At 38.2% G+C, this 26,485-nt stretch overlaps 4 protein-coding genes across 6 annotated transcripts in view; 2 read left to right on the top strand and 2 right to left on the bottom strand.

Moving 5' to 3' along the window:
* Positions 1 to 6,231, bottom strand: part of colec12 (collectin subfamily member 12) — a 35,787-nt gene extending 29,556 nt beyond the window's left edge. The window contains exons 1-2 of the mRNA XM_014468587.2: positions 5,943 to 6,231; positions 2,768 to 2,818 (exon numbers count right to left, since the gene is read on the bottom strand). Coding sequence (XP_014324073.2) covers positions 2,768 to 2,818; positions 5,943 to 5,949 — 58 coding nt within the window. The 5' untranslated portion in view covers positions 5,950 to 6,231. The remainder of the gene's footprint in view (positions 1 to 2,767; positions 2,819 to 5,942) is intronic.
* Positions 6,232 to 10,049: 3,818 nt separating this feature from the next.
* Positions 10,050 to 14,777, top strand: clul1 (clusterin like 1). 3 transcript variants are annotated; one of them, XM_005798564.2, is made up of 9 exons: positions 10,050 to 10,099; positions 10,559 to 10,650; positions 10,738 to 10,886; positions 11,809 to 11,979; positions 12,065 to 12,470; positions 12,554 to 12,682; positions 13,455 to 13,669; positions 13,920 to 14,100; positions 14,289 to 14,777. In XM_005798564.2, exons 2-9 carry the CDS (start codon positions 10,560 to 10,562, stop codon positions 14,297 to 14,299), a joined length of 1,353 nt encoding a protein of 450 aa, XP_005798621.1. In that variant the 5' UTR covers positions 10,050 to 10,099; position 10,559; the 3' UTR covers positions 14,300 to 14,777. The 3 variants fall into 3 exon arrangements, with proteins under 3 accessions (XP_005798621.1, XP_023182511.1, XP_023182512.1); XM_023326743.1 differs by lacking the exon at positions 14,289 to 14,777 and having other exon boundaries at positions 13,920 to 14,231; XM_023326744.1 differs by lacking the exon at positions 14,289 to 14,777 and having other exon boundaries at positions 10,051 to 10,099; positions 10,639 to 10,650; positions 13,920 to 14,231.
* Positions 14,778 to 14,984: 207 nt separating this feature from the next.
* Positions 14,985 to 17,849, top strand: tyms (thymidylate synthetase). Its single transcript, XM_005798563.3, has 7 exons — positions 14,985 to 15,354; positions 15,917 to 15,990; positions 16,082 to 16,256; positions 16,786 to 16,887; positions 16,965 to 17,140; positions 17,219 to 17,290; positions 17,374 to 17,849. Exons 1-7 carry the CDS (start codon positions 15,126 to 15,128, stop codon positions 17,509 to 17,511), a joined length of 966 nt encoding a protein of 321 aa, XP_005798620.1. The 5' UTR covers positions 14,985 to 15,125; the 3' UTR covers positions 17,512 to 17,849.
* On the bottom strand, positions 17,750 to 25,772 carry enosf1 (enolase superfamily member 1). The gene is made up of 15 exons (XM_023326745.1): positions 25,637 to 25,772; positions 25,443 to 25,545; positions 24,228 to 24,343; positions 22,710 to 22,796; positions 22,598 to 22,624; positions 22,449 to 22,521; positions 21,161 to 21,199; positions 20,932 to 21,014; positions 20,730 to 20,852; positions 20,503 to 20,637; positions 20,010 to 20,051; positions 19,790 to 19,919; positions 18,686 to 18,785; positions 18,533 to 18,614; positions 17,750 to 17,925 (listed from the first exon to the last, which is right to left on the bottom strand). Exons 1-15 carry the CDS (start codon positions 25,715 to 25,717, stop codon positions 17,833 to 17,835), a joined length of 1,314 nt encoding a protein of 437 aa, XP_023182513.1. The 5' UTR covers positions 25,718 to 25,772; the 3' UTR covers positions 17,750 to 17,832.
* Between the last annotated feature and the right edge of the window lie 713 nt (positions 25,773 to 26,485).

Here is a 26,485-nt window from a genome sequence, read left to right as displayed (position 1 = left end):
CATTAATAGGAACTCTTTTTTTTGTTATTCACCGCATAAAACAGTCAGGATGAATTGTCCTGTTTTTCAGAACTGAGACCTGACTGTAGAAACTTGAGACAGATTCCAAACATTCACAGTTTTGACATGCCTGATCATTTTAAACACCCTCAGACTGTATTAAGGCTGCAATGAATTAAGACCAAGCACGTCAAGAGGAGCTAACTGCTTGATATCCCACGAGAACTGACGCTACAGCTCTAATAGCAGAAGAATGAAAGCTTGTGATGGTTCGCATGCATGCAGTGTTGTTGTGCAACAAAGCCTCCAGAGTGGTGAGGCAGAACCTTGGAGCCAGCTCACCCAAACAGCTGCCCTGTGTCTCATAGGACACTCGGCAAAGAGTTCAGCGACTTTCTGCCTCTGCTTGTACAAACGCGACGAGTTCATCTGAACAGAGTTAAAAAATGAGCTGGATTCGGCTCCCCTCGCCACAGATCTTTAATGTAATACATTCACAGGACTCACATGCGCTCAGAGAGAAAGACAAACAGGACGCCCCTACTCGGATGACCGGGATGAAAGAGATTGCGTTCCAACACAGTTTAAATCCATCTTTTCCGGTGCTGAGTCGGGCAGAGTTGGTCGTTGCTTTACATGGTCTCTGTGGAGGACCTTTGTCTGAATCTTGGTCTGAATGAGTTACACTAAACTGTGACACCCTGCATACAGAAACACAGAGGTCTCCAAACCTGTGTTGAATTAACAGAATTACAGTGTGACAATATTGATATGTCAGAAAAGTGGAGAAAATGTTTTTTTGTGTGTTATTTGCAGTGAAGAAGAAAGAAGTTATGATGAAGTTAGTGAAGTTTGATGGGCAAAACTCATAAGAGTATTCATCTACTCATAAGAGTCTTTCCACTTCAAAAACCCTTTCCAAGAACTGTAGCTTTCTAGGAAATCACACTTCTCAGCTTTAAAAGCATTTACCAGGGTAAAACCTAGGGGTGCACCGATTGCAGTTTTCTGGCTGATCACTGATTACGAATTTATTAAAAATCCTGACCTGCCAATTCCGATTTTGGCAGATACCAATTTATTTTGTCTAAAATGCTGCTAAATGTAGCAAGAAAGTTGATGAGTAACCAACAGTGAGAAGACTATTGTTAACTGCAAACATATAGACCTGATCTGGTGGGCCGGTCTGCTAGTCAAACCTCTCTCACAGCAGAGCACAAGAAGATAATAGTTGATTTAAATACCTTTGCCGAGTTAGATAAGATCGATGGTTAAGATCAGCTTCACGGGTAAAAATTGGCCAATCATCAATTTCCCAAAATTAGGGAAATTGACACCGATAAATCGGCTGACCAATAAATCGGTGCATCCCTAGTAAAAACAGATAACCCAGATAAAAATTTACCTGAGAATTTATACTGCTGGTAATGTGGAGAGATATCACTTTTAATATTTTTTCTGAAACTTTGAATTAAGGTGTGTTTATAGAAGTATTTCAGATATAAGTACATTAGTGAAAAAAGAAATCAAGTGAAAAACAAATATGAAAAATTTTGGCTGAAGAATACCAACAAGAAAATGAACACCAGCACACATGACAAAAAGTCAACAAACAGGACAAAACACAATCCCATAACTTTTGAACAAGTGTCTGATTAAAGTTTTAGGCATCTCTTTTTCCTAACTTCTCGCCGCAGATTGCTGTGTTTTAGCACTAAAGTCAGTCTGTATGTAATGAGTAACAACAAGGGAAGATTTCTTTTACAGCGGTAGTGTCTCTAACTATGGGTTCTTTTATTACAGCCCTGCAGAAAAAAAATGTGTTACCTTTGTTGCTTAAAAAATCCTTTGTTTTAAAACCGGTGCTTGTGTAAATTACTGCAAATTAACTATTATGTTGCTTGCTTCTTTAACAAACACAAGGGTAGATGTTGTCCTAAACACCAAAACAGACCCATAAAAATGTAGTTTAAGCAATCCAGTTTTTTCTTTTCTTTGTCCCATTCCTGTTTGGGTGAATCACTGGACTTAATTAGCTTTGTTTACATACACAGAAGAAACCATTTTTAAAATGTCTTGATCTGGTTAGCCCCATTAACAGACTGAAGACCTGCTGTTAACCGAACAGTTTCAGTCTTATTTAACAGCTAGCGTCATAATCAATGTACCAGACACAGGGTCTCTCAAAAGTGTCCTCCTGTTAAAATGAGACGATATTGTATTTTAAATATATTTTAATGAATCATTTGAAAGTTTTTTCAAGACTAAATCTGACATATCCTGTATAATTGAGGCAAAAAACAAACTAGTTTGTTGGACAAAAACTGCAATAAGCATGTTGCTGAAATATGCATACCTTAAACAAAAAGTTTGTAAAGCACCTTTTGTTTCAGCTTTCAGCAATCATTCTTCTTCTCAAGTAACACTGCTATGACCTTCAACAACCACAGTACTCCGCCTGCAGTGAGCTGGACCTTACTGCATTTTGAGACCAAATCAGGTGATGTAATCATCAGCATTCGTATTAGATATCTGTTGAGGTTCAGGCATACTACAATTTTTGCATCATGTTTCTGAATATAAGGATAATTGTATGTAAGTAACTGTTTAATATCAGAAAAAGTTAAGCCCACACACTTAGTGTCTGTTCCCGAGGGCAACTTCTTTGAAAAGCCATAAAAGTTTTATAATCAGAGCTCCAAGTGTGCTTGTTTCTCTGCACTACAATTTTAAGACACACTTAAAACAGAAATCAGTTCCCACTCACCGAACCTCTTGTATCCAAAAGACTGTACTTCCTCCTCGTCTCCAAAGTCGTCTGGGGGACATAATGGGAAAAATACAGCAAAAATTAATAGAATGCTGTTGTCATAAAAAAACAGAAACATGGATAAGTTCATGAAGCCAAAATACTTAGATATGTATCTTCAAATTAAATAATTTGTGTAGGAATGCAAGGAAGACTTCTTGTGTTTGTGTTTGTGTTCATGTGTGGGGTTCAGTGGTCCCAGGAATGCCACCAGCTGTGGTTTCTCTGGTTTGTTGACGGTAAACTCTAATTACACCATGCCACACTACAATGAAAACCAGGACAAAAACATGGAGAGCATCTTGGGTAATGATAGGCAGATGGAGCTGAGGGGAGAAAGATATGAGTGAGAGGGGAGAAGTAAGAAATGTAGGAGGTGATAACCTGGGACGTCAGAGGGGGTGAGATCAGATGAAGAGACGCGGATAAAGACTGAATCACTTATTTGTTTGCGTTACTTAGTGGATCTCTGTTGCAAAATTTGTGGTTTGATTCCAGCTTGCCTCTGTCATGTACTGGTTTGCCAGCAGGCATTGCTTTTATTCTATATTGCATTGTGTTTCTGTGTTTGTAATGATGTAAAGCACTTTGAAATGTCTTGCTGCTGAAATGTGCTATACAAATAAAATTTGATTGATTGATTGATTTTAATACCAAATTAGCAACTGAAGATGAATTTATGAGTGGGATTCAGTGAATTTGGATGTAGTGTAAAGCTATTTGTGTGCTAAATAAAATTCAATCCACTTCCTAATAACTTAGTGTCAATGTCTTTCACATTGGCAAAGGTTTGAAGTTTCAGCTGAAACAAAGCAAGTGGTGGTCAATAAGCTTCATCCTTGAATAGTTTGTTGTAGCATCTAATTGTATCTTCTCTTGGCTGCCTGTTCAGGTTTTTGGTTTAATTTCTATTGATCTGATATAAAAGTTCCAGTCATCAAATCCCTATACCCACTTATGCATGCAGAGGTTGCAGGAGAGCTGTTGTCTATCTCCAGTGGTCACTGGGTGAAACTGGTGCAATAGTTCTCAAACTTTATTTTTTATTTATTTTTACCTGTTACTTGCACAGGTATGCAATCTAATTTAGACACCAGGTCTAAAATCCTTCAGTTCAACTAAGATGTGTAGCCACAAGTCCTGCAAGTGGCCATTGTAAGAATTGAAATTTTGTTCAAGTTCTTTACCTAATAACTTAGTCACATGTTTAGTATGTGACTTGAAGTTTTTTGAATCTATTTAGATATATAGCAAAACACAAAAAACAAAATATTTTGTGTTGACATGACAGCCGGAAAAGCAGCAATCATTTTCATTTTGCTTAAAATCAACAAACCCTTTGTTTTATTGACATTAAGTAACATTTTGAGGTGGAACAAATGTGATGTAATGACATTGAATGCAACTTGTAGACTAGACAGTCAAACTCCATGACAACAGAGTTTATACGTATGTAAACATGCTTAGAAATGGGGAGTGCCATCAGATTCATTTTACCCCAAAATACCAATGCAATTTACAAAAACAGTTTGTTTTTGTAAATTGTGACAATGAGCTAACAAAAGAATGAATCACAGAGTTAAACAAGCCGTTAAATACTTTTTCCAAATCTATAAAAAGTGCAGCATAGTGGTCCTTGACACTCAAGGCTTCCACAAAGTCGCTGAAAGTTTAGCTGAAGCAATGAGAGTGCACTGTTGTGTCCCAAAACCAGACTAATTGGGAGACAGTATTTTGTTGGTTATTTTATAAGTACAGACTTACTGACCAAAATTTTACAACAGTAGAATTTGTACTTGGTGTTGATATATAAAGAAAGGAAAAAGTATTCCATTTCACTGCACAGTTTGTTGAAAAAAGTCATTTCAGCCACGGCTTTTCATCTTCATCAACTTACATTGATAAGAAACGTTGTTTGGTTTTCGAATGGACTTGGATCTTCCCAGATAGAAGCCAGCACCTGTACTCGATTTACTGTTGTCCATCTCAAAATATTCTATTCGCTACTTCTCTTTTCAAGGTTTTTAAAAACCTCTAGAGTCATTTAGGGTAACGCCAGTGGGGCTTGGGCCAGAGTTAGGGAATCAGGAATTTAATAATCAATAAAAGAACCATGAACAATCCCATAGAATGTCTTTTTTTCCTCTTAATTTCCTGCAGGAGCTAGCTTTGCAACTTTACTAATGTTTGCACTAACATTGCTAGTGGGTGAGTCTGATTATTTATGTTTCACTAAGTTGGTACATACCAGTTCTGCATGATTATACAGTTGAAACCTGACACATCTCCATTTTCCCCTCACAGTCTGATTTTAAATAAAACTAAATAAACCTTTCCTCTTTTAGATCATTTTAGAATACCAAAATTATTTATATTACTCAAAGCCAAAAACTGAAAGAGATGTTTTTTTGTTGTAGGGGTTTAATCCTTCCACAAGATTCTCAGAATAGTTTGCTGGAATTATGGGCTTTTAGAGAAATGGATTGTTCATTTCTGAATGGACTTTGGTTTGGTGGTTGATATCCACATTTCATACCAAGACATGCTCATTTCTGGGACACATAGCCTGACTCCGTCTCTATGTGAATACAGTTTGCATAGTTTGAACATGTGAATGTGGCACGTTCAAGAATCTGGAAATAGAACCCAAAATGACCCAAACTTGCATAGATCATCCACTCTGCAATTCTCCTTCTGATATCTTCACTTATTTCTTTAAAATTTTCAATGATGTCATTAAAAAAACAATGTATTTGAGGTAATATGTTAAAGTTCATCCACAGGTGTGTCTCTATTTAACTGAAATTCTGCTAATTGACCTGATGTTGACAAGTCTCCAACATCATCTGAGATGTGACAAGTTGCTTTGAGCCATTTTAGTGCAAGCTTCCGAGTTTGAAGTAAGTATCCGAGTGAAATTGTATGTACAGTCTGACTGTATGATTAGATAACTGGAATAATAAAAAAGAACGAAAGAAACGTCATCAGTCATCTACATCTACAACTTCTTTACCATAGAGCTGTATCACCCCGATCATTTCACAAACGTATTTTCAGCTTAAACAAAAATTCAAACTACGAATACATTACAAAGGTAAACAAGCATGAAACTGCATCGCTCCACAGTTCATACCTTTCATGGCGTTTCAATTGCTCGTTGAGGTTTGTAGAAGCGATGAGGATCTCAATCACTTTCTGCGCATCTCCGCATCCAGTGCAAAGGAGTTAACTTTTCACGCTAAGAGCAACACCTTCCTCTTTGCCTTACAGTCTGCAGCGTTATATGCCTGAGCTCATGTCCAGCTCTGCATTTAAAATGCCATCGTCTCTGATTTTCCGCTCGCTGGGGTTCAGAGGAGCTCCGGAAGCTGCACTGATGATCTGAGAATCTTATCCTTCAGCGGTGCGCGGAGCGGAGCCGAGTAGTTTGTGCTGAAGCAAGTTAACCAAAATATGGCCTAGATGAGAGTTTCGTTTGCTGCTGTTAGTTTCAAAATAAAGCTCAGTCTAGCGACCACGTCAAGAAGATTGAATTTAAGTCTTTGAACCAATGTATTAGGGAATTATATCCTTTTTAGCGCTACTTTAAAATTTTAACTGTTTGCTTTTGACAAGCTATCTAAAAATTTGTCATGAGATTATTAGATTGATCAATTATATAGACATATCAAATTCTAATCTTATACATATTTTCATATAAAATTCTGAATTAGTCACGCGTGTTTAGTAGGTTATATATATATATATAAGAAAACAGACATTTTTCTTATTTTAGTTTTAAAGTAATAAGACTAATATATATCTAATATATATATATATATATATATATATATATATATATATATATATATATATATATATATATATATATATATATATATATATATATATATATATATATATATATATATATATATATATAGGTCGACCTGTCCAGGTGAACCCCACCACTCGGCCAGTGACCGCTGGATAGAGGTAATGGACACTGCAAGGAAAAGTGAGCAAAGATAATGGGTGGATGGATGATTACGCTTCATGAAGTGTGTGCGCAGCCATTATTAATAATCGCATCTGGCCACGTGTAGCATACTGGGGATCGTCCACCAGAGGGCGTAACAAAAAGTAGCTTCAGGTCTGGAGAAATCTTTGCTAGAGATGCAAGTTACGGTGTTTGTAGTTAATGTTATTGGGTCCAACGACAAAAGCACCAGTCCAGTGATTAGTTAAAAGTATCCATCTGCTTGTAATTTTGAAAAAGTAAAATGTCCAACCTCTGAGAAACCTTTGTTTTGTCAGCTCTTCCGTTTCCGGTATTTTCCGCAGTATTCTCTAGAACTTGACTTGTTGCTTCTACGTTAGAGTCCAGTCTCCTGTTGCCCTGTCTCCTCCTGTTGGAAGACGAGGCTCCAACGAGCGGCACTCCATCCGGAGATGAGTATAGCGGCGGGGGGAATGGCCGTCATGAATCTCCCCCAGGAGAAAACCTGGTACCAATTACTGTGTTTCAAGGACAACATTTGTGCCGAGTTCCTGTTTTTACATCATCTTGTTTCTATACTTAAAAATGCACATATACTAATTAATAGCCAGAATAAGTAAAGGCAGCCTACACATTTTGTAACTTTTTTTGACGTTGGCTAATATTCTTAATGTCTTTATAGATCAGAAACCTGATAAGACATACCCGTTCCACCTATTCTATAAATTAATGAACAAATAAAATTTAAAAAGTCTTTGTATCCTGTTGATAACAATGTTGTCAATGTTGAATCGGTGGAATATTTGTAATAAAAAGTGTGAGTATGTGTTTTTTATAGGCCTAAAAACCTGCAAAAATATGTAAAACAGTAAGCTCAGCCCAATTACGTCCTGGCATAATATATGTTGTGATATAATATGAAAGTATTTTATTTAGTGTTCCAACCAAAGTAAATAAATAAATATATTTGACATATTCACACAAAAGTGTTTTGGTTACATACACACATGCAAAAATAAATACATTTCAATTATTCTTAATATACAAAGATGATTTCTCATCTTTTTTCACATTTTATTGTGTGGATGGATTGTGTTTATTTTCAACATTATCAGTGACAGACAAATGACCTCCCTAAAGCAACCGAGATGATCCCCGTCTCATCAAAATGGAGCGTCCACCAGAAACCACTTTCCTTTAATTCTTCCAGGTGCTGTGATAATTCCAACACTTCCTGTGTCTGCAGTCTGTCCGGCCTACAGATGCAGCTCAATGATCAAAGGTTGAATGCCCAGCTGCATCCCTGCAGGCAAACAGGAAGCAATACAGAATGCATGCCGTTGTCTTGATATTTACTGATGATAATTTATGTTGACAAAAATTCAAACTGGTTAATTTATAGTTAAGGATTTAGAAAACCTTGCTCTCATTTATTCTGAACTGTATTCTTTATTCTATTTCTCTCTATTTTTTTTTCCAAAAGACTACAAAGTATGCCATATATCAGATTTCAGACCAACCTCTCAATGACAAATACACTAATTACTTGTTTTTCAAAAGGCTTCAAAACTCTTATTCCACTGTCAGTTATAATTGCAGCAGCAGGTTTCTGTTAGGGCTCAAAGATTGTTTTGAGATGATAAAAAGCAGATGCAGGGTCAGATATTTTGCAGGTTCCTTCTGCTGGCTTTCACTCAAGGGTCTCGGATCTCATTTGCTGGGTCAAGGCTTTTCAGCAGCGGATTCGGATTAAAACAAGGCACCAAAACGGCAAAGGAATTCCACATTTACCATGCAGCTTACATGAGAGGATATTATGAAGAGAAGTATGTCAACTAACATTTCTGAGCTGGTGGAAGGAGAGGGAAATTGATGCTGCAGGCTTGAATGACAGGAAGCAGAAAAGCACCTTTCAAATAGGATTTCTAAAGTATTTAACTCCAGATTCCTTAAACTCAGTCCAGTTAGTATCTTTGGGTTGCACATGGGGAAAAAAACGGTTCATACTCCAAGAAAAAAATTTATAGGTCTTAAGAGTCCAACAATTTCAGTTATGCAGCACGGGAAGGTTGTGTGTGATATATTGTGTGTGGCTTTCGTGTTATGGCTGCACAATGTTGCACAGATCAGAATGCATTTTTTCCTTGTGGCTGATTGCATGGCTCCATCTGTATCTGAATTCTCGTGCACCTTCTGACAAAAAAAAAACGCCCAATAAATCAGGCAGAGTAGGTGGAACCGAAATGAAATCACACATGCTAAAGGTCTTGTAATGATTATTAGGTGGACACACTGTTGGTCTCATGCCAGTGTGGACTGGGGCTCCCTTGTGCCTGAGTACAGAGGCAATTTGAATCAGAGAAACTGAATCAGAGAGAGACTCTACATAAATCTGCAACAAGTCCGCCCACAGTTGTTCCCGGTCTTTGAAATCGTTCACACTGGTACTGGGTCAGAGTTGATGCTTGAGCTGATTCCACACAGATGATGTAGTTCAATGATTGGGGGACTCTCTAGGACTTTGCAGGACTTCAGAATTATATCGTGGACACACATTCCACAGTAAGCTCGGAAAAACACTTAAATGTGGGGACTGTCACTTTCTGATACCAATCTGAAGACGTCTTTGCAAAAAAGTCAACCACTAGATTAGTTCATAAAAATGGTTTCTGTGACTCTTTCTGCATCCTCAGAGAGCAGAAAGAAGATGCCCACAAATCTAACTAAATATCCAGGTCTAGATCTAACTTTCTGTCAGAGACAGATACTCATGATGTTTGCCCAGAGTGTCCAGGATCTCGGAGCAAAGCTAAAGAGAGTTAGAAAAATACTAGCCAACTGATGAACATGAGTATACAATAGACATGTTTTATGCTGGAAATTAAATAAGTTGTTTCCTTGTCTCCCAGTAACATCTTTCTCTTGTTCTGCACATGTGGTGGCCTCTAAAGTAGAGCTTAGCCACTGTCTGAGACAAAGGAAGTAGGTGCTGGGTCTCTGCAGGAGGTTGAAGCTTACCGTCAGTCTGTTGGAGATTAGAGTATAAAGTTTAACCTGAGGAAGGTCCTGCAGTCTGTTACAGGCAGGTCTGTGCAAGAGACAGACATGTAAACAACTGAGCCTCGCAACTGTGTATTAATGCCGGTATTACGTTGACCTCTGGGTATGCTCCACACATAATGCAAATACATTAAGAGGATCTGTGCTGCTGAGTAGCTCCACAAAAATAGAATACAGAAGGCAGACTCTTCCACTCTCATCCATCCAAGAGGACCTGCAGCCTTCACTCTGAGTCTGGTTTATTCATCAAGGTAAAACTCTGGTCTACTCTGTTTCTGGTTCTGTTTTGCGTAGCATTTACATGGAAAAATAAGTAAAGTACCAAAAGCAGCAGCTAGTAATATACAGGTGCTCCAAAGGAAACAGAATTGTTTGAGTTAATAACTTCACACACATCTCTGTAGCTAGCCATGCTTAATAGTTATATGTTGTAAATTTCCAGAAAACTTATGAAGTAAGATAATTGGTCACACAAGTTGCATGTATTCCTACTGTGTTGCAAATGTTTCATGTTTTGAGGGAAAGGTTTGAGAAATGGCGCCACCTTTTGGCCACCTTTTCAGAATTCCTGCAATTTTGAAATAGAAAAAAATCCACACCTTCCACATATTGTCTCCCAAAGTTCCCAGATTTACAATGTACATAAGAAACTTTTGCTTTATCCAACAAAAAATAAGTGAAATTCTGCATTTTTGGATGTTTTAAAACAGGATGAGGAGGCTTCTAGTTCAAATCCTGTGCATCACTAACATTTTCCTGTGTTCTGCTAATTCTCCTGCACTGAGTGAAGGCATCCTGACAAGTAAGGTCTCCCACTTCAGCACATAATCTGACTGTGAAAAGGGAAAGAAAATCAAGAAAAACTTGATAGCTTCTCTGATTTGTGTAGATCTGTCTGCAGCCGGCGAGAAGTATGTGAATGAGGAGATAAAGAAATCTCTACTCAGAGTGAAACAAGTAAAAGAAAAAATGGAGAAAGAAGAAGAGAAGCACAAATACCTGATGGAGGAAGTGAGGCACAGTGGAGACAAGAAAAGGGTGTGCTATTTTTTATTTTATTATTTTTGTAATTTAATAACAGTTTTGCATGTTATTAGTGGATGGAAGTACTAGCTTCTGATAATAGGTTGCAAACTTAAGAATCAATTATTTTTAATGATCATTGAATGCATCATACAGTGAGAAAATTATTCCTATAGGAAGAAGACTTCAAGTAGTCTATCTGATCTATTTTCTATTTCAGCAATGTGTCCAAAAAGGGAACAAGAACAAGCACAAAATGTCTTAGCAGCCATTTAAAGGAAATCTGTATTTTGGCATGTTATCTGTTCATCCAGAATGTTACAATAGAAAGTTGGTCTTTACCAGGTGCAGGTCATTTTCCTTACTTACCATTCAATACTTTTGCAGTTTTAGTTATTTCACTAAATTAGTTATCGGTCACAGAGACTAAACGTTGAAGAGACAAGTAAGCCAGCTGCCTTCAGCAGCTAACAGGAAGGGTAAACGTATCACAGCAGGTCAGTTTCACCTTCCTGTATTGGAACATGGAAGATGTCAGATTTAAAGTTGAAAAAAAGAAAAATAGAATTTTGAGATTAAAGTTGGAATCCTCTCATTTTTAATGTCTCTTATCCTCCTCTATTTCTGATGCATACACTCAAAATAAAAATGTGTATCTTGAAAGCTTTGACGGAGAAAGAGCATTACAGTTTTATGCTTGTCTTTCTGCTTCTTATCAAAGAAAATTATTATTTTCTGCCTCCTAAACAGCAGAGCCACAGAGAAACCACAAAGCAGTCAGAGAATCATGAATGTGGGAGCACAGCTTGTGTGCTCCCACATTGGATAAATGAACCGTCTACAGATTTATATGTTTTCTGTTCTTTTTAGAAGAACGGGCTTGGCTGCATGCCAAACTTCTGGCTTATTAAGCGGTGTCTGTTGGGGGTTGTTTTAGGGGGTCATGCAGCTGGCCAGGGAAACGGAGCAGAAACTTGAGGAGGCCGAGCAGCAGTGTCGAGATTTAACTAAGTCTTTCTTTGGGGAGTGTCGGCCTTGTCTGGAGGATTCTTGTAAGGCCTTCTTTACCTCTACATGTCGCCGTGGCTACGCTTCCTTTGTTTTTAAGGTTTGACTTCACTTTTAAAAAGACTGGCTGAAAGTGACAATGGTGCAGGTACCTGCTGACCTGAAAAATCTCTCTTTATTTACAGGTTGAGGATTTTTTTAGGAAAATGGCCTCCCAGGTTGAGGCCACAGGGATGAATTCAGATAAACTTAAATCTGGTTCAGCTGAGATTAAAGAGGATGAAACAGACGTGGAGCTTCTTCAGGCTGATGCTGCGTTCACTCAGCTGCTGTCGAACATCAGTGACTTGTACAACCACAGCATCAGTCTGATGACGAGTTTGCAGCATGTGCTTGGACCCTCCCTTCTCGAAGCCTCTGCATCGCCAGATGAATCTGATGATAGTCTTTTAAAAAGTTGGGGCTTGGATCACATCTTATACTCAGCATTTGCGTTTGGGAAAGATGTGCTGCAGGAATTGAGCTCCACGGTGGAGGATGTATTCGAAGAGATTCAAGAAGCTGATGAATATTTTCACCACTCAAACAGAGGTTTCTGACACACCCTGATGCACCATATATCTTTATCTATCTTATGTGAGCAGAAATGACCAATTCCTTACTAATGTCCAAAGATGCAGAATCGCTTTCTTCGTTTGGACAGCATCCAAATGGGTATCTGTGTCGAACGCTCCGCAGACAGGCATCACAATGTTGGCAGCTCCAAAACCTGTGTGAGACCTGCGGAAACAATCTAATAAAAGGTAAATAAAGTGCTGTTTCCCAGCCCTTTGCTGGCTTAATAAATTGATTTAACTAAACTAACTAGAATTGTACTGCTTTCTTTCACTGTAGAGGATGTAACAAAAACCATGATGAAAAGAGTTATGTTAACTTTTTGATGTAGAGGCACATGCAGCCTCCCCTGGACCTATTTTCACATATTTATAATGTTACAATAAACGTAATGTATTATATTCAAATCTTAAGTGGTGGGTTATCAGAAAGCAGAGCATGAAGTGAAAAGAAATGACAAATGGTGTTTAAAAAGAAAATGAAAACAAAACTTATCTCCTACAACCTTATGCTTCCTGTATGTCCTGTTGGTTCTATGTCAGGTTTTTATTTCATGGAGTTTATATATAAATGGTAAAATTTGTGCGAAAGGAAAAAATAAAAAATAAGAACATTGAAGGAAAGCGGAGGTTCCATGATGCTGTTGGGGTTGAGCTGCAAAAAAACTTAAATAAGTTAGCTAAAAACTTTATACAATTTTTATTATATTGTTTGAATTGTGTTTCTATCAATAAAATTATCATTTTTGCACAACATCTGTGGGCGTTGTTAAGTTTTAATCATAACAGCAAAACCTCAGTCCTACTTCGTAAGAATAAATACACAATAGTCTGCAGTGGTATAAATAAGATGGATTTAAAGATCCCAGAGATGTTTTGAACATTATGACTCATAGGATTTCATAATAAAGTTTGTTTTTTTACCTCAATTTTATCCTTCTATTAACGTTTCTGCTCACAGAGTGTCCGCAATTGCAGCAGCTGCACTCTGAGATGGAAGAGATGCACACCCTGCTGAACGCCTCTCGCCTTCAGTATGACGACAGGCTGCAGCTTGTTCACAGACACACAGTGGACACACAGAGGTGGCTTGGGGACACCAGGCACAAGTATGGCTGGATCAGCTGGGTGGCCAATGTCTCAAAGGCTCAGAGCAGCATCTTCAGGGTGATCGCAGTACGTCTGGAGAATACTTAGAAAAAGTATTGCTTTTCAGTCTCTCTTTTTGGATCGCATCATCAATTCTGGAGAGATTTGCCGCTTATAAAGAGTGAATATAATCAAGCTAATGCAGTATCTGATGTTTTTGGAATAAAACAGTTTCAAAAATATTAATAATACATAGTCGCTTTATTAACAGAAACCTAAATGAGCTGTTCTTATTTAAATAGTGAGATGATGCAGTTGTACTCTGATTATTTTTCAGGTGAATCTGCAGCAACAACTGAGAACTAACGACCCCGAAGCTGACAGCAGTGTGGTTGTGTCCATCTTGGATTCAGCTCCTTTAACTGTATCAGTCCCAGCAGATCTAATGGTAGAGGATCCTGCTTTCGTGGAATATATTGCTGACCATGCTCTGACACTCTATAAGCAGCAAATAAGTGGTAAATGTTCTTCTTAATTCCCAAGATGCACAGTGTGTCACCTTAGAAACCCCTTAAATCAAAATTAAAACACTGCAATTAAAACCTCTTAGAACTTTAGGTACTTTAATGCTGAAATGGATTTTTGTATCTCAGTCACATTGAACAGAAATCAAAAATGTTTTTTTTTTTTTTTTTTTTACTTACAGGAATGAACTGACCACCTCCATTTCTGAACAAATTTCTCTGAAGTTGAAAAAAATCTGCAGTCCAGTCCACTCATCTTGCATATTTTGAAGTTTATGTCACTAAAAGAAATTGGGAAAGCTTTTCAGCTTCTTGGCTTTTCATTGATAGATTTTGACAGTATACTGTCTGATGCACTGATGACTATTTTTCCTTCTTAATCCGCCAAACTTATCCTCAGCATGATCCTCAACAATGACATAATGAAAATAAAGAAATCAAAGAATCACACCTTGAGGCATCAGCTTTTATGCAAGTTAAAAAATAAAATAAAAATAAAATCTATCCATATTGGGATTGCATGTGCATAGTGAGTGATTAGTAGCATTCCAGAATTGCACAATCAGCATCATGCAACTTCCATTTTTGATTTGTTTTTATAGTGCCAGGCTAATGCAGTGTAGATAACCTGTTGATTATTAAATAATGTGCTGTGTGAAATGTTGCTCTGCAATAATATACTCATAATATTTTATTGGGCAAAAAATACTAAAACATAGCAAAAGTTTATTTTCTCTAGTGAAGTTTTTGTTTTCTTTTTGCATAAAGGTTATGGGTGGCGGGAGAGATGTGGGAGGTAAAGGAAATTGCCTTTTCTCGCTCGGCCAAAACAGGTAAAGCCTCACGGGAGGGGAACTCCACCTCCCCCCTGTGGCTCCTCCCCTTCTTGTCGGGCCAATAGGAAACCCTGGATTACCCGGGACATTTTACCCGGGAAATACAAACATCCGGGTTCGTGACTGTCTTGATTAACTGAGGAGGCTCCGTTCCCGCTGCAACCTCAACTTTTATATGTTAATATGCCTGCAACCTCTGACATACACACCGAGGAGGTGCGCAGAGATGCCGCCTCTAGGAGTGACGAGAAGCCAGCAATGGAGAAGGAGGAGAAGTTTGGCTTTCTGTGCGATGAACGCGGATATTTGAGTCTAGCAGAGTACATCATGGAGCACGGCTGCAAGAAGGGAGACCGAACCGGGACAGGAGTCCTGTCTTTGTTCGGAGCTCAAGTCCGATACAACCTACGAGGTACAGACCAGCTTTAGCCTATGTGCGTAAAAAACATAGCCGTGTAATGAATGAACGAACGAAAATGCAGTACAGGTACAGAGATGGTAAGAGAGTATAAAATATTTTGAGTTACGAAGATCTAAGATTTAGAACAAAAAGGGATTAGGACATTGAACTCTGTTTGGTGATTTTAGTTTAGTTTTCCAAAAAGGTGAGAAAATTAGAGTTCATGGGAAGATAACCAAGGCCAGGCTGTTACAGACGAATGACAAAGATGTGCTCTACATACTTAAATGTGGCTTTTACTGTTTTTGGGCACACCTGGTCTAGTCAAAGTCCAGACATAGACTTTGACTAGGCTAGTCTAGGCTGGCTGGGCTTGAAAAAAAAATCCCTACACAATATTTTGTTTATGATGTAATAAAGTCAGAAAGAGTTGAAGGTGTGTGAAGATGTATTTTTTTTTCAAAACACTAGAGTTCCCTTAGGTCAAGGTATGAATTGCAAAACATCTTAGAATTGCAAAATTGAGCATTTGCATTATTAGCAGTTAATCTGTTTGGTTTTGTTCTCTTTGCAGACCAGTTCCCCTTGTTGACAACTAAGAGAGTTTTCTGGAAAGGCATCCTGGAGGAGTTGCTGTGGTTTATTAAGGTGAAGATGATGGGAAATCCCCACTTGATTCTTCATTTTCTGTGTTTCACCAGGGCTAACGAGGCTGTTGCATTTGTTTTATATGCTGCAGGGATCAACAAATGCCAAGGAGCTGTCAGAGAAAGGAGTGAAGATCTGGGACGCCAACGGGTCCCGTGACTTCTTGGACAACCTGGGCTTCACAGAGAGGGAGGAGGGGGACCTGGGACCTGTGTATGGTTTCCAATGGAGGCACTTCGGTGCAGAGTACAAGGACATGCACACAGGTACTGCACTGTTGTAAAAAGCAAAGCTATTAGAATATATTCTGTGGGACGTTTAATGTTTGACCCATAAAGTCTACTAAAGCATATCATACGATGGTCTTTTTTAAATTAAAATACATTTTCTCACTTTAATTGTTTAGCTTTAATAACATATTTGATCTAATTTGTTATCAAAACACTTTAACAGTCTACAAAAAACAGAACTTGCAGCTGTTATGGTACACTGCAGAGCGCTGAACTGGCCCATCCTTTAGTTTTTTTATATTAGATACCTATTATAAGCCAACCAATACACACTTGTTTATTTAAATGAAACATAAATGTAAATTAACTAATTAAGTCCATGAACTGTATGAAAATATCCCTTTTTCAAAATACCTACTACTACTGTATACCTTGAATTAACCTTAAAACCTATAGTAAACCTCTTAAGAACTACAGTACATCTGCTAAAGATTCTTTTTTAATTACAGCTTTCAGTCTGACCTTCATTCATCTAAATGTGTTGATTCCCCCGCTCTTTCAACAGATTACACAGGACAAGGTGTCGACCAGCTGCAAAACATCATTGACACCATCAAGAAAAACCCGGAAGATCGACGGATCATCATGTGTGCCTGGAACCCCAAAGGTAAGTCGAGGTTACAGTTCTTGATTATTTTTCTGTCGTTGTTTGTTTTCTGATTTGAACATCCTCGGTGTCTGCAGACCTCCCCATAATGGCGCTGCCCCCCTGCCACGCCCTCTGTCAGTTCTACGTCTGCGACGGGGAGCTGTCCTGTCAGCTGTACCAGCGCTCCGCCGACATGGGTCTGGGGGTGCCTTTCAACATCGCCAGCTATGCACTTCTCACCTACATGATTGCACACATTACAGGACTCAAGGTACGAGCGCTGCACAAGCCTCATTTCTGTTTAATCTACAGACGTGTTGTCCAACGTCTCACATCTCGTCCCTTGCAGCCCGGTGACTTTGTCCACACTCTGGGAGATGCTCACGTCTACCTCAATCACGTTGAGCCTCTGAAAGTGCAGGTGGGTTAGATCAATCAGTTCAGCTAAAACATTTCTGTAGTTGCGTTTGATTTCTGATTCATGCGATCTGTTCAAATGTGCAGGTCCAGAGGGAGATTCGCCCTTTTCCAACACTAAAAATCAAAAGAAAAGTGGAAAGCATCAATGACTTCCAGGCGGAGGACTTTGAGATCTGTGGCTACAACCCACACCCCACCATAAAGATGCAGATGGCCGTGTGAGACCTGAAATTGGCTGTGTGCCTTTTAACCTTGAAAGACTGTAGTTCACACAAGGCTTTGTTTTGCCTAATTTAGGGGAAAAATGTTTATTTTGCCCCAAAAGACGTTTTCTACTGTTTGTTGGTACTTGACTATTTTTTTTCTTTCCTGTATTTTAACTGATAAATTATCTAATTCTGTAAAAAAAACTTTGCGATCAACCTGATTCGAAACAAAAAAATCACAAGAACCCTCCCAATTTTGCCTTTTGACAAACTTTGGTGATTTGAGAGAAATGATTTACAGTGAGTATTTAACTGTGAAATGTTGACAATAAAGTCCTTATTTGTTGATTTGTAGTTTCCAAACATCTCCTTCCGGGTACTCGTGTCTCTTCACTGATGACTCCAGCATCTCACAGGAATAACCTGGATCCTAAAACCAACAAGCACCACACAGATTCAGTGCCTTGTAAAAGTATTCACACCTCTAAACCTTGCCACACATTTTGTCAATTTACAACTACCAGCCTAAATCTATTTTAAGTGATAGACGAGACCAGAAAATAATATTGAAAGAGTTGTGTCTTGGTATTCAGCCACCCTGAGTCAATGCTTTGCAGAACCACCTTTTGCTGTGTTTACACCTGAGGTCTGGCTGTGGCACTGCCTCACAGAAATTTTAACCATTCTTAGCAAAATAGCTTCAGTTCAGTCAGACTGGACAGATTAATTAGATTTAGGTCAGGACTTTCACTGGGCCATCTTTACACAAGTATATGCTATGAGGTGAATTGAGAAGGCATTTGGTTGCATTGTATTTAGACTAAAGGGGGCTGACTACTATTATATGCCAGTCTTTTTTACCTGTAAAATATTTTGCAAACCTTGCCACATTTTTCTTTCCAATTTTCAAATTTGCAGATCATTGCCTTGGTCCATCACATAAACAAACAAAATCAACTATGCTAAAGACGGCACTTTAGCATAGTTTCATCTTTCAGTCAAATATGACACAGTGACTTTTGTTGTGATTTCTTTACCTTCGGGGTCAGATAGTGGGCGTTTTGTATTACCGCAGGACTGGTGAAGTGTTCATGGAGATGGTCAACATATTCACACATTCTGCAAAGGCACCAAAGGTTGTTCAGACGGTACCGTTATTCATGGCAGTCAGTAATTAAAACACCTCTCACCGGCCACTGAGATCCGCTGACACACAGATGTAATCAAACAGGATGAGGTGCTGAACCAGTTCACACAGACCGACTCCTCCAGCATGAGGACACACAGGCACTGAAAAAACAAACAGTTTCACAATACTATTTAAAAACATGATGGATCTACTGATATAAAGAAACTGGAGCAGGGTTTAATGTTTATACGTTGTACTCAATACGTGTTAAAACACAGTTGATACAATTGATAGTCTTAACTTTGTTATTCAGTAACATTGCAAGATTATTCAGCACCAAAAGGGCACCATCTGAATGAAATGATCAAATTTGTGTAATTATCAGTTTGTACAGAAGAAGAATGATTAATCTCTTTGACTGTAATAAACTTCTGCAGAAATGTAGCCTTTTGAAAAAGGTATTAAAAGCATATTTAGTACTTGTCAATTTGCAAAAATTACTTTTAATCTTTTAAAATCATCATGTTCTAATTTATTGGAAATGACCTGCCTCAATGCTCCTTAGTTGTGACTTTGTGCCCTCATTGTTTTTTTCTCCCGTTTAAAGTTTTCCTTGCTGAAATGAACTTTGTGTACTCTACTTTTTTCCCCGTGGAAAGTAACTCTGGTTTGGTGATTCTGTGTTTAGCTAGACAAACCCGTTCACAGAGTAACTGCTGCCGCTTTTGCTTCCTACAGAAAGAACTCTTTGATTACTGCCTCCATCTTTTCCTCTGTCTGCTTCCTGTTCTCTTAAGCACCAGTCTGTCACTGCAGATGGGTACTCATACCGAGCCGATTCTGCTGGAGATGTCCGTCTCTCATCTGATGCCTCAAATCAACAAATTGCTACTTGAGATTTGCTAATTGCATTGAATGAGCAACTGAACTTGGCTGTTCTAACTGAACTGTATTGTGTGTATTTTAATCCAAATATGACTGGGCCTCAGTGAAAATAATTTCACTGTATGTGAGTTACTAATGAGTTTTTTGGGTGTGTTTGTGTTGTAAAGTACCTTGCCATGATTTATTGTGACGTGTCGCTATATAAATAAGCTGACAACATTTTTCCAGAGCATGGGTCTCTGAATGATGCATGAATGAAGACAGTTGTCCTGCTTTTTACCTTTGAACTTGTGGGCCATCAGCAGCACAGCCAGGTTTTCATTGATGCTGCCCAACCGGCAGCTGTCTATTTGAACAAACTGCAGCGCTGAAGCTTGCAGGAACTGCTTGAACATCACTCTGTTGTGACACTGCAGAATAAAAACCAAAATTGTTATACTGAGGAACAAGTCTAGTTGTTAACCTTATTTTAAGTGCATAGAAAATGCTTGAACTCCAACCTGCTCGCCTGAAGCCACTCCAATCCCAAGTGGAGCCAAAGCCTGAGAAAAGAATTGTAGAGATTATTCATTTATGATCAAAGAGGCATTAATAAAATAAAAAAAACATGTTAAAGTTCTGACCTAGGATACTAGGTTTTCATAATGTTATTTGTAAATTCTTGCATTTAAAAAATATATTAATTTATATCACATTTGTTTGTATTTATTCATTTTTTAATTATCTTTAGTGATTTGTCTAAATGTGCAGTCCTTAAATTAGCTCAAAAATAGCCCAAATTGAAACCTTTCTAGAAGTACGTGGCCTATGCTGATATTGCATTTCACAGCATTCCAGATATAACTAAACCACAAGCAGGTTAAAAACTCTTGAAAAAATAACAACAAAAAAGTTCTGAAATAAGCTTAGAGAAACAAACTACAATTAAAAACAATACACCAAAAATCTGGTTTAAAGTGCTGTTACATATATAGTTATGAACATTCCTCTCACTTTAGAAATAGCAGCATGACCCAGGATGTCATCCGGAGAAGTGGGCTCCTCGATCCACAGAGGTTTGACCTCTGCCAGTCTGGTCACCCAGCTGATGGCCTCGGCTACGTCCCATCTCTGGTTGGCATCAATCATCTGACACAAACATATTTCGAAATTCAACAAAAACACTTCACTGCATGCTTAAAAGTGAATGAATAAATAAATAAATAAATAAATAATCTTACCAATGTGTTACTAGGCCCAATCATCTGCCTGATGAGACGGCACCTCCGGATATCGTCCTCTAGGTCAGCGCCAACTTTCACCTTAAACCGGGTCCAACCGTGTTGAAGAGCATCCGTGCAAAGCTGGAGAAACAACATCATTAAAACATTAAAACGAGACACTCCAATGTGTGGAGACGCAGCAGGTTGTTGTGCAGTCCACCTGTTTGAGCTGTTGGTCTGAGTATCCCAGCCACGCACAGGAGGTGGTGTAGGCAGGATAACCCTGGTTCATCATAAGGTCCTCTAGCAGGTGAGAAAGGTCAATGCAGTTAAAGAGATCTTAGTGAAGATATTTATGTTAACTAAAAGTGCTTGAGTTAGAGCCAAAAGAGGTTTTTCATGTGAAATCCAATTTAGAGGTGAAGTTAATGGCTCTTCTGTTTGCTCACCTCTCTGCTGCTTTCCCTCCTTTGCATTCACAAGTATGCCTGAAAAAGCAAAAGGGAGCAAATAAAGCTGACTAGTCTCATTAAGAAAAGCAGTGAAGAGTTTACTGCCTCTCATTAACAGATATAATGACTTAGACATTTTAAAGACACATTTGAACCTTTTTTTTTTGAGGTTGGACTAATTTTACAGCATAAAACAACAACTTAAAAACAACAAGAGGTGCACAAGCGAGAATTTAAAATTATGAACAAAGGACTTTGGGTGAGGCTTTTTGGAAGTCAATGAAATTCATTTTAGTTGATTTGTCCATCTCTTCTCTAATTTTGATGCATGTTTAGGACTATTCCTATGGGACCATGCGGCTATGTTGACATCATCAACCGTCTGACCCAAATAATCACCCTCAGAGGGAAAGAAGTCCAGCAACCACCAAGGTGCAGGCTTTGCTGTTTTTCAGCCAGACGTCCAAGTGGATTGCAACAAGTGAGTAAAATAATGAAAATCAAGGACAGTTTATTCAATTTCACCCCAAATCCGCAGCTAACTGGTTGGAAATTGGACACAGATAGGTGCTCCAACAAGACATCATGCCAAACAGATATCAACATTAGATTTTTGAGTAGATAAAGCAGGTTAATATTACTATTCTGGAAAGTTCAAACCCCAACTACATTGAAGATATGTGGCTTAGGTTTTAAGGCAAGGTCTGAACAAGAAACCAATCAATAAATATAAATTTAGTAAGAAGTGTGGTCAAACATCCAACAGGATTACACTGGAGGCTTCTTTTTTTTTTTTTTTTCTTTCCCCGAAGAGTTTTTGCAGCGCTAGTGGCTCGTATTTTTTGTACAGTAGGTAGACAGGAAGGAAGGTGAGGAGAGGGGGGAAGACATGCGGTAAAGGTCGTCGGGACCGGGAGTCGAACCCGCGACGTCCGCGTCGAGGACTAAGGCCTCCAAACGTGGGGTGTGCTAACCCCCTGCACCACCACAGCACGCCCCACACTGGAGGCTTCTTGATGATAAAGAGGTTGTTTTGTCTCTGAGGAGCTTTCTATTGGACATTTAGCCAGATATTAAGGGACATAAGTTTGTATTCTTTAGCTTTTATGTATAATTTTCAGCATGTTTGAATAAGAGAAAGTCTACAGCAAATTCAAACTTGTGAATCCAAATATTGTATTTTGTCTATAAAATTATACTTGTCAATGCAGTATAGTAAATTCATGTATAGGAGTGGATGAAAAGCTCTGACCGAAAGGCCAAGTAGTCCTCTAATGTGTCTTACCAAGAGCTTCCTCCTCTGTCAGGACATCGGTGATGTATCTGAAGTCAATGCAGGAGACGATCTGTTTCGGATCCTGAATCGATATACGACACAATATCTGTCCCTGGTGATCACATCCTGGACGCGAATCTAATTTATCTCACACTCACCATGTCGACCAGCAGCTTCCACAGAGGCTACAGGGAAATAGAGACACTAGGTTGTGAATCTTGAGCCCACAACTGTGAATGGTATCACGAAAGCCTGATATGAAAGTCCCACCTTGCCCTCCACCCGAGCCCACAGGTCCCAAACAGCATTCAGGATGGCAGCGGTGGCCAAGTGGATCACGCCTTTCTCTGGACCCAGCTACACCAGCCAAGATAAGGTATTGCAGATGCTTTAATGAAAGCAATACTTTACATTTTATCTCTAATAGAGTGTTTTTTTTGGTTTTACAACAGATGTGAATAAAGAAAAGCCCGAATTGAAGCGTTCCACTTCTGTTGCATTTGTTTGTTTGTTCCATTTTATCCAGGATAAAAAGATTTATGGGTCCCCATAAAGACAGGAAAATTAATGACTAATTATTTACCCATCTGAGGAGATCTCATAGATCACAGTTTTCTTCAATAAGAGACAGCAACTGGCTAGACAGGCTATCATCTGTTTTGTATATATTTTTGTGTTTTTTAGAAGGAAAATCTCTACGAATATCTTCATCTTCAGCTGCGAATTACATTAACGGAAATACCCCACTTTAGGGCTGAGTGGCAAATTAAAATATCATCAAAAAGGTTTGTTTTTTTATCATTTTGATTTGATGGTGCTGTATGGGGTGCCATTAAAGTTGCATAGTCAAACATGGACAGTCAATTTGAGTTGTTTAGATCAGTGGTTCTCAAATGGGGGTACGCGTACCCCTGGGGGTACGTGGAGGTACTGCAGGGGGTACGTGAAGCTTTTCAAAATATCTTTAAAAAATCAGTAGGCTCCTCATAATAAGTCTTGGGAAAAATTATTTTGTAAAAAGTTCAATAAAATATAAATGTGTGTTCATGCACTGAATTTTATATTCAGTATTTACAGGGTATTTACAGCACTGTACCTCTTTTTTATTCCAAAAATGTTTTGCCCGTGTCAGGGGGTACTTGACTAAAAATATATTTTTAAGGGGGTACATCACTGAAAAAAGTTTGAGAACCACTGGTTTAGATCATCAAAAGAGAAATAAATGGGGGCTAATTTTTCAGTCATCTTTTCACCATGTTATTTATACATTTATAAATGTCACAATCCTAAGATAAATTTTTAATCAGCAAACAAAATATTTATTTCTAAACCACATACTTAGCTTACAAACTAGATATTTTGTTTAGTACCAAACTTTCAGCGAATCTGGAATTTAAAAAAATGATTTAAATAAATACAATAAATACAAGCATATGTAAAATTAGCTGCATTTATTATTAGATCTTATCTTTAAAGCATGGAAAAGGAAAAAAGAAAGTCCGTATAACCAGATTACTTTTTGTGTTTTATTTCTTCCCAGACTTTTAAAGACTTCAAATGAAACCTGCTCAGGCCAGTTGGTTCCATGCCACACTCACTCTCTGTGTAATGAACATAAAGTTTTACTGTCAATAAACTGAGAAATCAATAAACTATTTCTTAAAAAGTTGCACCAAAATCTCCTTGGTTACAGCATTAATCCTCTATGAAATCTGAAAGTGAATTTCACACAGCAACCAAATTAAAAATCGAAAAGCCTTTATGTGTTTCAGATCCATCCCAACTTACCCATCTCATTTGGCCATCACTCGTCAGCAGCCGGTAAAACCCCCGGAAGTTGCTCACAATGTGGTGCAAAGATTTCCCAACAACCAGTCCTGCTAGAGCCTGGACGGCACGCACCACTGCAGGAGTTCAAATGGAAAAAATATTGCATTAGAATGCATTAATGTATATGTATGCATAAATGCCACCACATTCAGCAAAGCACATTTGAATATTTAATCCAACAGAGATCTAACAAATGCACGGACTGACCACAAGGTGGCACTGCTGGCTTTGACAGGAGAAGAGAAAAGCTTTCTTGCAGTAATGTTAGAAACACACCTATCCAGAACCTGTTAGTGAATTACATTTTTAAAGCCAGTACATTATAAATAGTATTGAATAAAAATAATCAAATTTTAAGTTTTCCATATATGTATTATATATTACTTGGTGATGACCTCCAGGTATTTGAGGTTGGATGGCTTCTGAGCCATTATCCTGATCTTTGTCTTACCTTATACATTCTCTTTCTGATTCAACCCAGATTCTACCTGGACCACAGCAAAATTTTCAGTCGGAAACAAATTGCAGCTGAAAACAATACATTGACTCCAGATCTGCCACTGGTACAAATAATTGTGGGTTCATAAGCTTTTTGTCTCACAAGGACAGAGAAAATTCTGGATTCCAGATAGAAGATACAAACAAAAACCAACTTAAGTGAGAAATTTTATAAAGTTTCTTAACTTATTTTAAATGAGTTGTTAAGGTTACTAAACCAATTGTTTCACCAGTGATTTTATTTCAATGAAAAGGTTAATTTAAGGCTTTAAAAAAAATCTTTGTCAACGTTAATTGCCAAAATATTTTTTATACGTCTCTTATGTTATTTCAGAATGAGTGCATATATTATTCCAGTTTAAATGTCACAAATAAAAATATGTTATATAAAAATAGATCAGACTTGTGAAAATTCTTATTTGTATCTCATATGTTGTATATTATTCTTGTTTTTTCAGTATTACTTTTACATATTGTCTATGTATCTTTACATTGTGCCTAAAATGTGATGTTTACCCTAGCCTCTGTCCACCAATCAGCACGATGTCAATTTTGCTAAAACCCAAAGAAGATTAAAAATCCGAGCTTCCTATAAGCACTTGAATGCACCACTAAGTTAAAGCTCTGGTCACGTGCAACACACCACGCCGTCTCCGGAACTGCTTCAACTCTTACCGATCTCTGTTCCTTTTCCTAAAGTGAAGGTGAGCCCGAAACCTCTCAGCCCACTGTCCGTGTCCAGAACCACGTAAGCGGCCGAGTAATCCGGGTCCATGTGCTGCAGCGTGGACAGAAAACAGCGCACAAAGGCCTGGTCTGTAACTGCATCTGAACCTAATCTGCTCGATGTTTGTGCATAAACTTCTCACCATCGCATCTGAGCCGTGCTGCTCCAAAGACGTAGGAAATCTCACGTCCCTCACAGTCAAATGAGTTATTTTTTGCAACATTTGTGCACTCAAATGAACTAGTCTATTACAATGGTTCACTCTCCAGTCACCTGCAGATTATAATCCCACCCACTCCCTCACCACACCGCCATTGGTTAAAAAACACAAACCACGATTTAAAGAAACATATCAAATTGCCTCAAAACGGACATATTGCGTGTAAAATCAAGTTTTTATTCTACAAATTCCACAGATGATTCCCCACAGGTTAACTCCTCAAAATGCATTCTGATTTTATGATACAAAGCCCTCATTGCAAGGCCTGTGCTCACTTTTCATCTTAATACAATCCTGCAGAGTCCATGAAAGAACATTAAGAAAAAAGATGAAAAAAAAAACATTAAAAACATCCATCCAATGTCTTAAATATAGTGTTTGCAGAGTCCTTTTGGTTACATAAACAGGCAAGTCCAAAGTTTTCTCAGCAGTCAGTTTAGTGGATAAAAGGCTTTGCTTTCTTCAAGACAAAGGTCAGCAAAGGTCTTCTTCATACTTAGCTGGAAGCAATGTTTTATGTCATGATGACTTGACAGAAAGCCTTAGTCCATAGGTTTCTTCAGCAGCTCTTCACTGTAAAAACCCAACAGGTAAGACAATATATAGAACGGTTATAGAGAAGGACTGTGATAATCAGGACACAAATTACTGCTTGGTTGGGTGGTGAGCAAATAGAAAGCCTCCAAGTGACATTATTAGACACTAACTGTGTAATGTAAGAAAATGCATATTATAACAAAATATGAAAATGGAGCACAGAAAACACACAAA

This window comes from Xiphophorus maculatus, chromosome 21 (assembly GCF_002775205.1).
Source record: "Xiphophorus maculatus strain JP 163 A chromosome 21, X_maculatus-5.0-male, whole genome shotgun sequence".
Lineage (NCBI taxonomy): Eukaryota > Metazoa > Chordata > Actinopteri > Cyprinodontiformes > Poeciliidae > Xiphophorus > Xiphophorus maculatus.
Note: the sequence above shows the minus strand (reverse complement) of the source record. Positions and strands in the feature narration are given on the sequence as shown.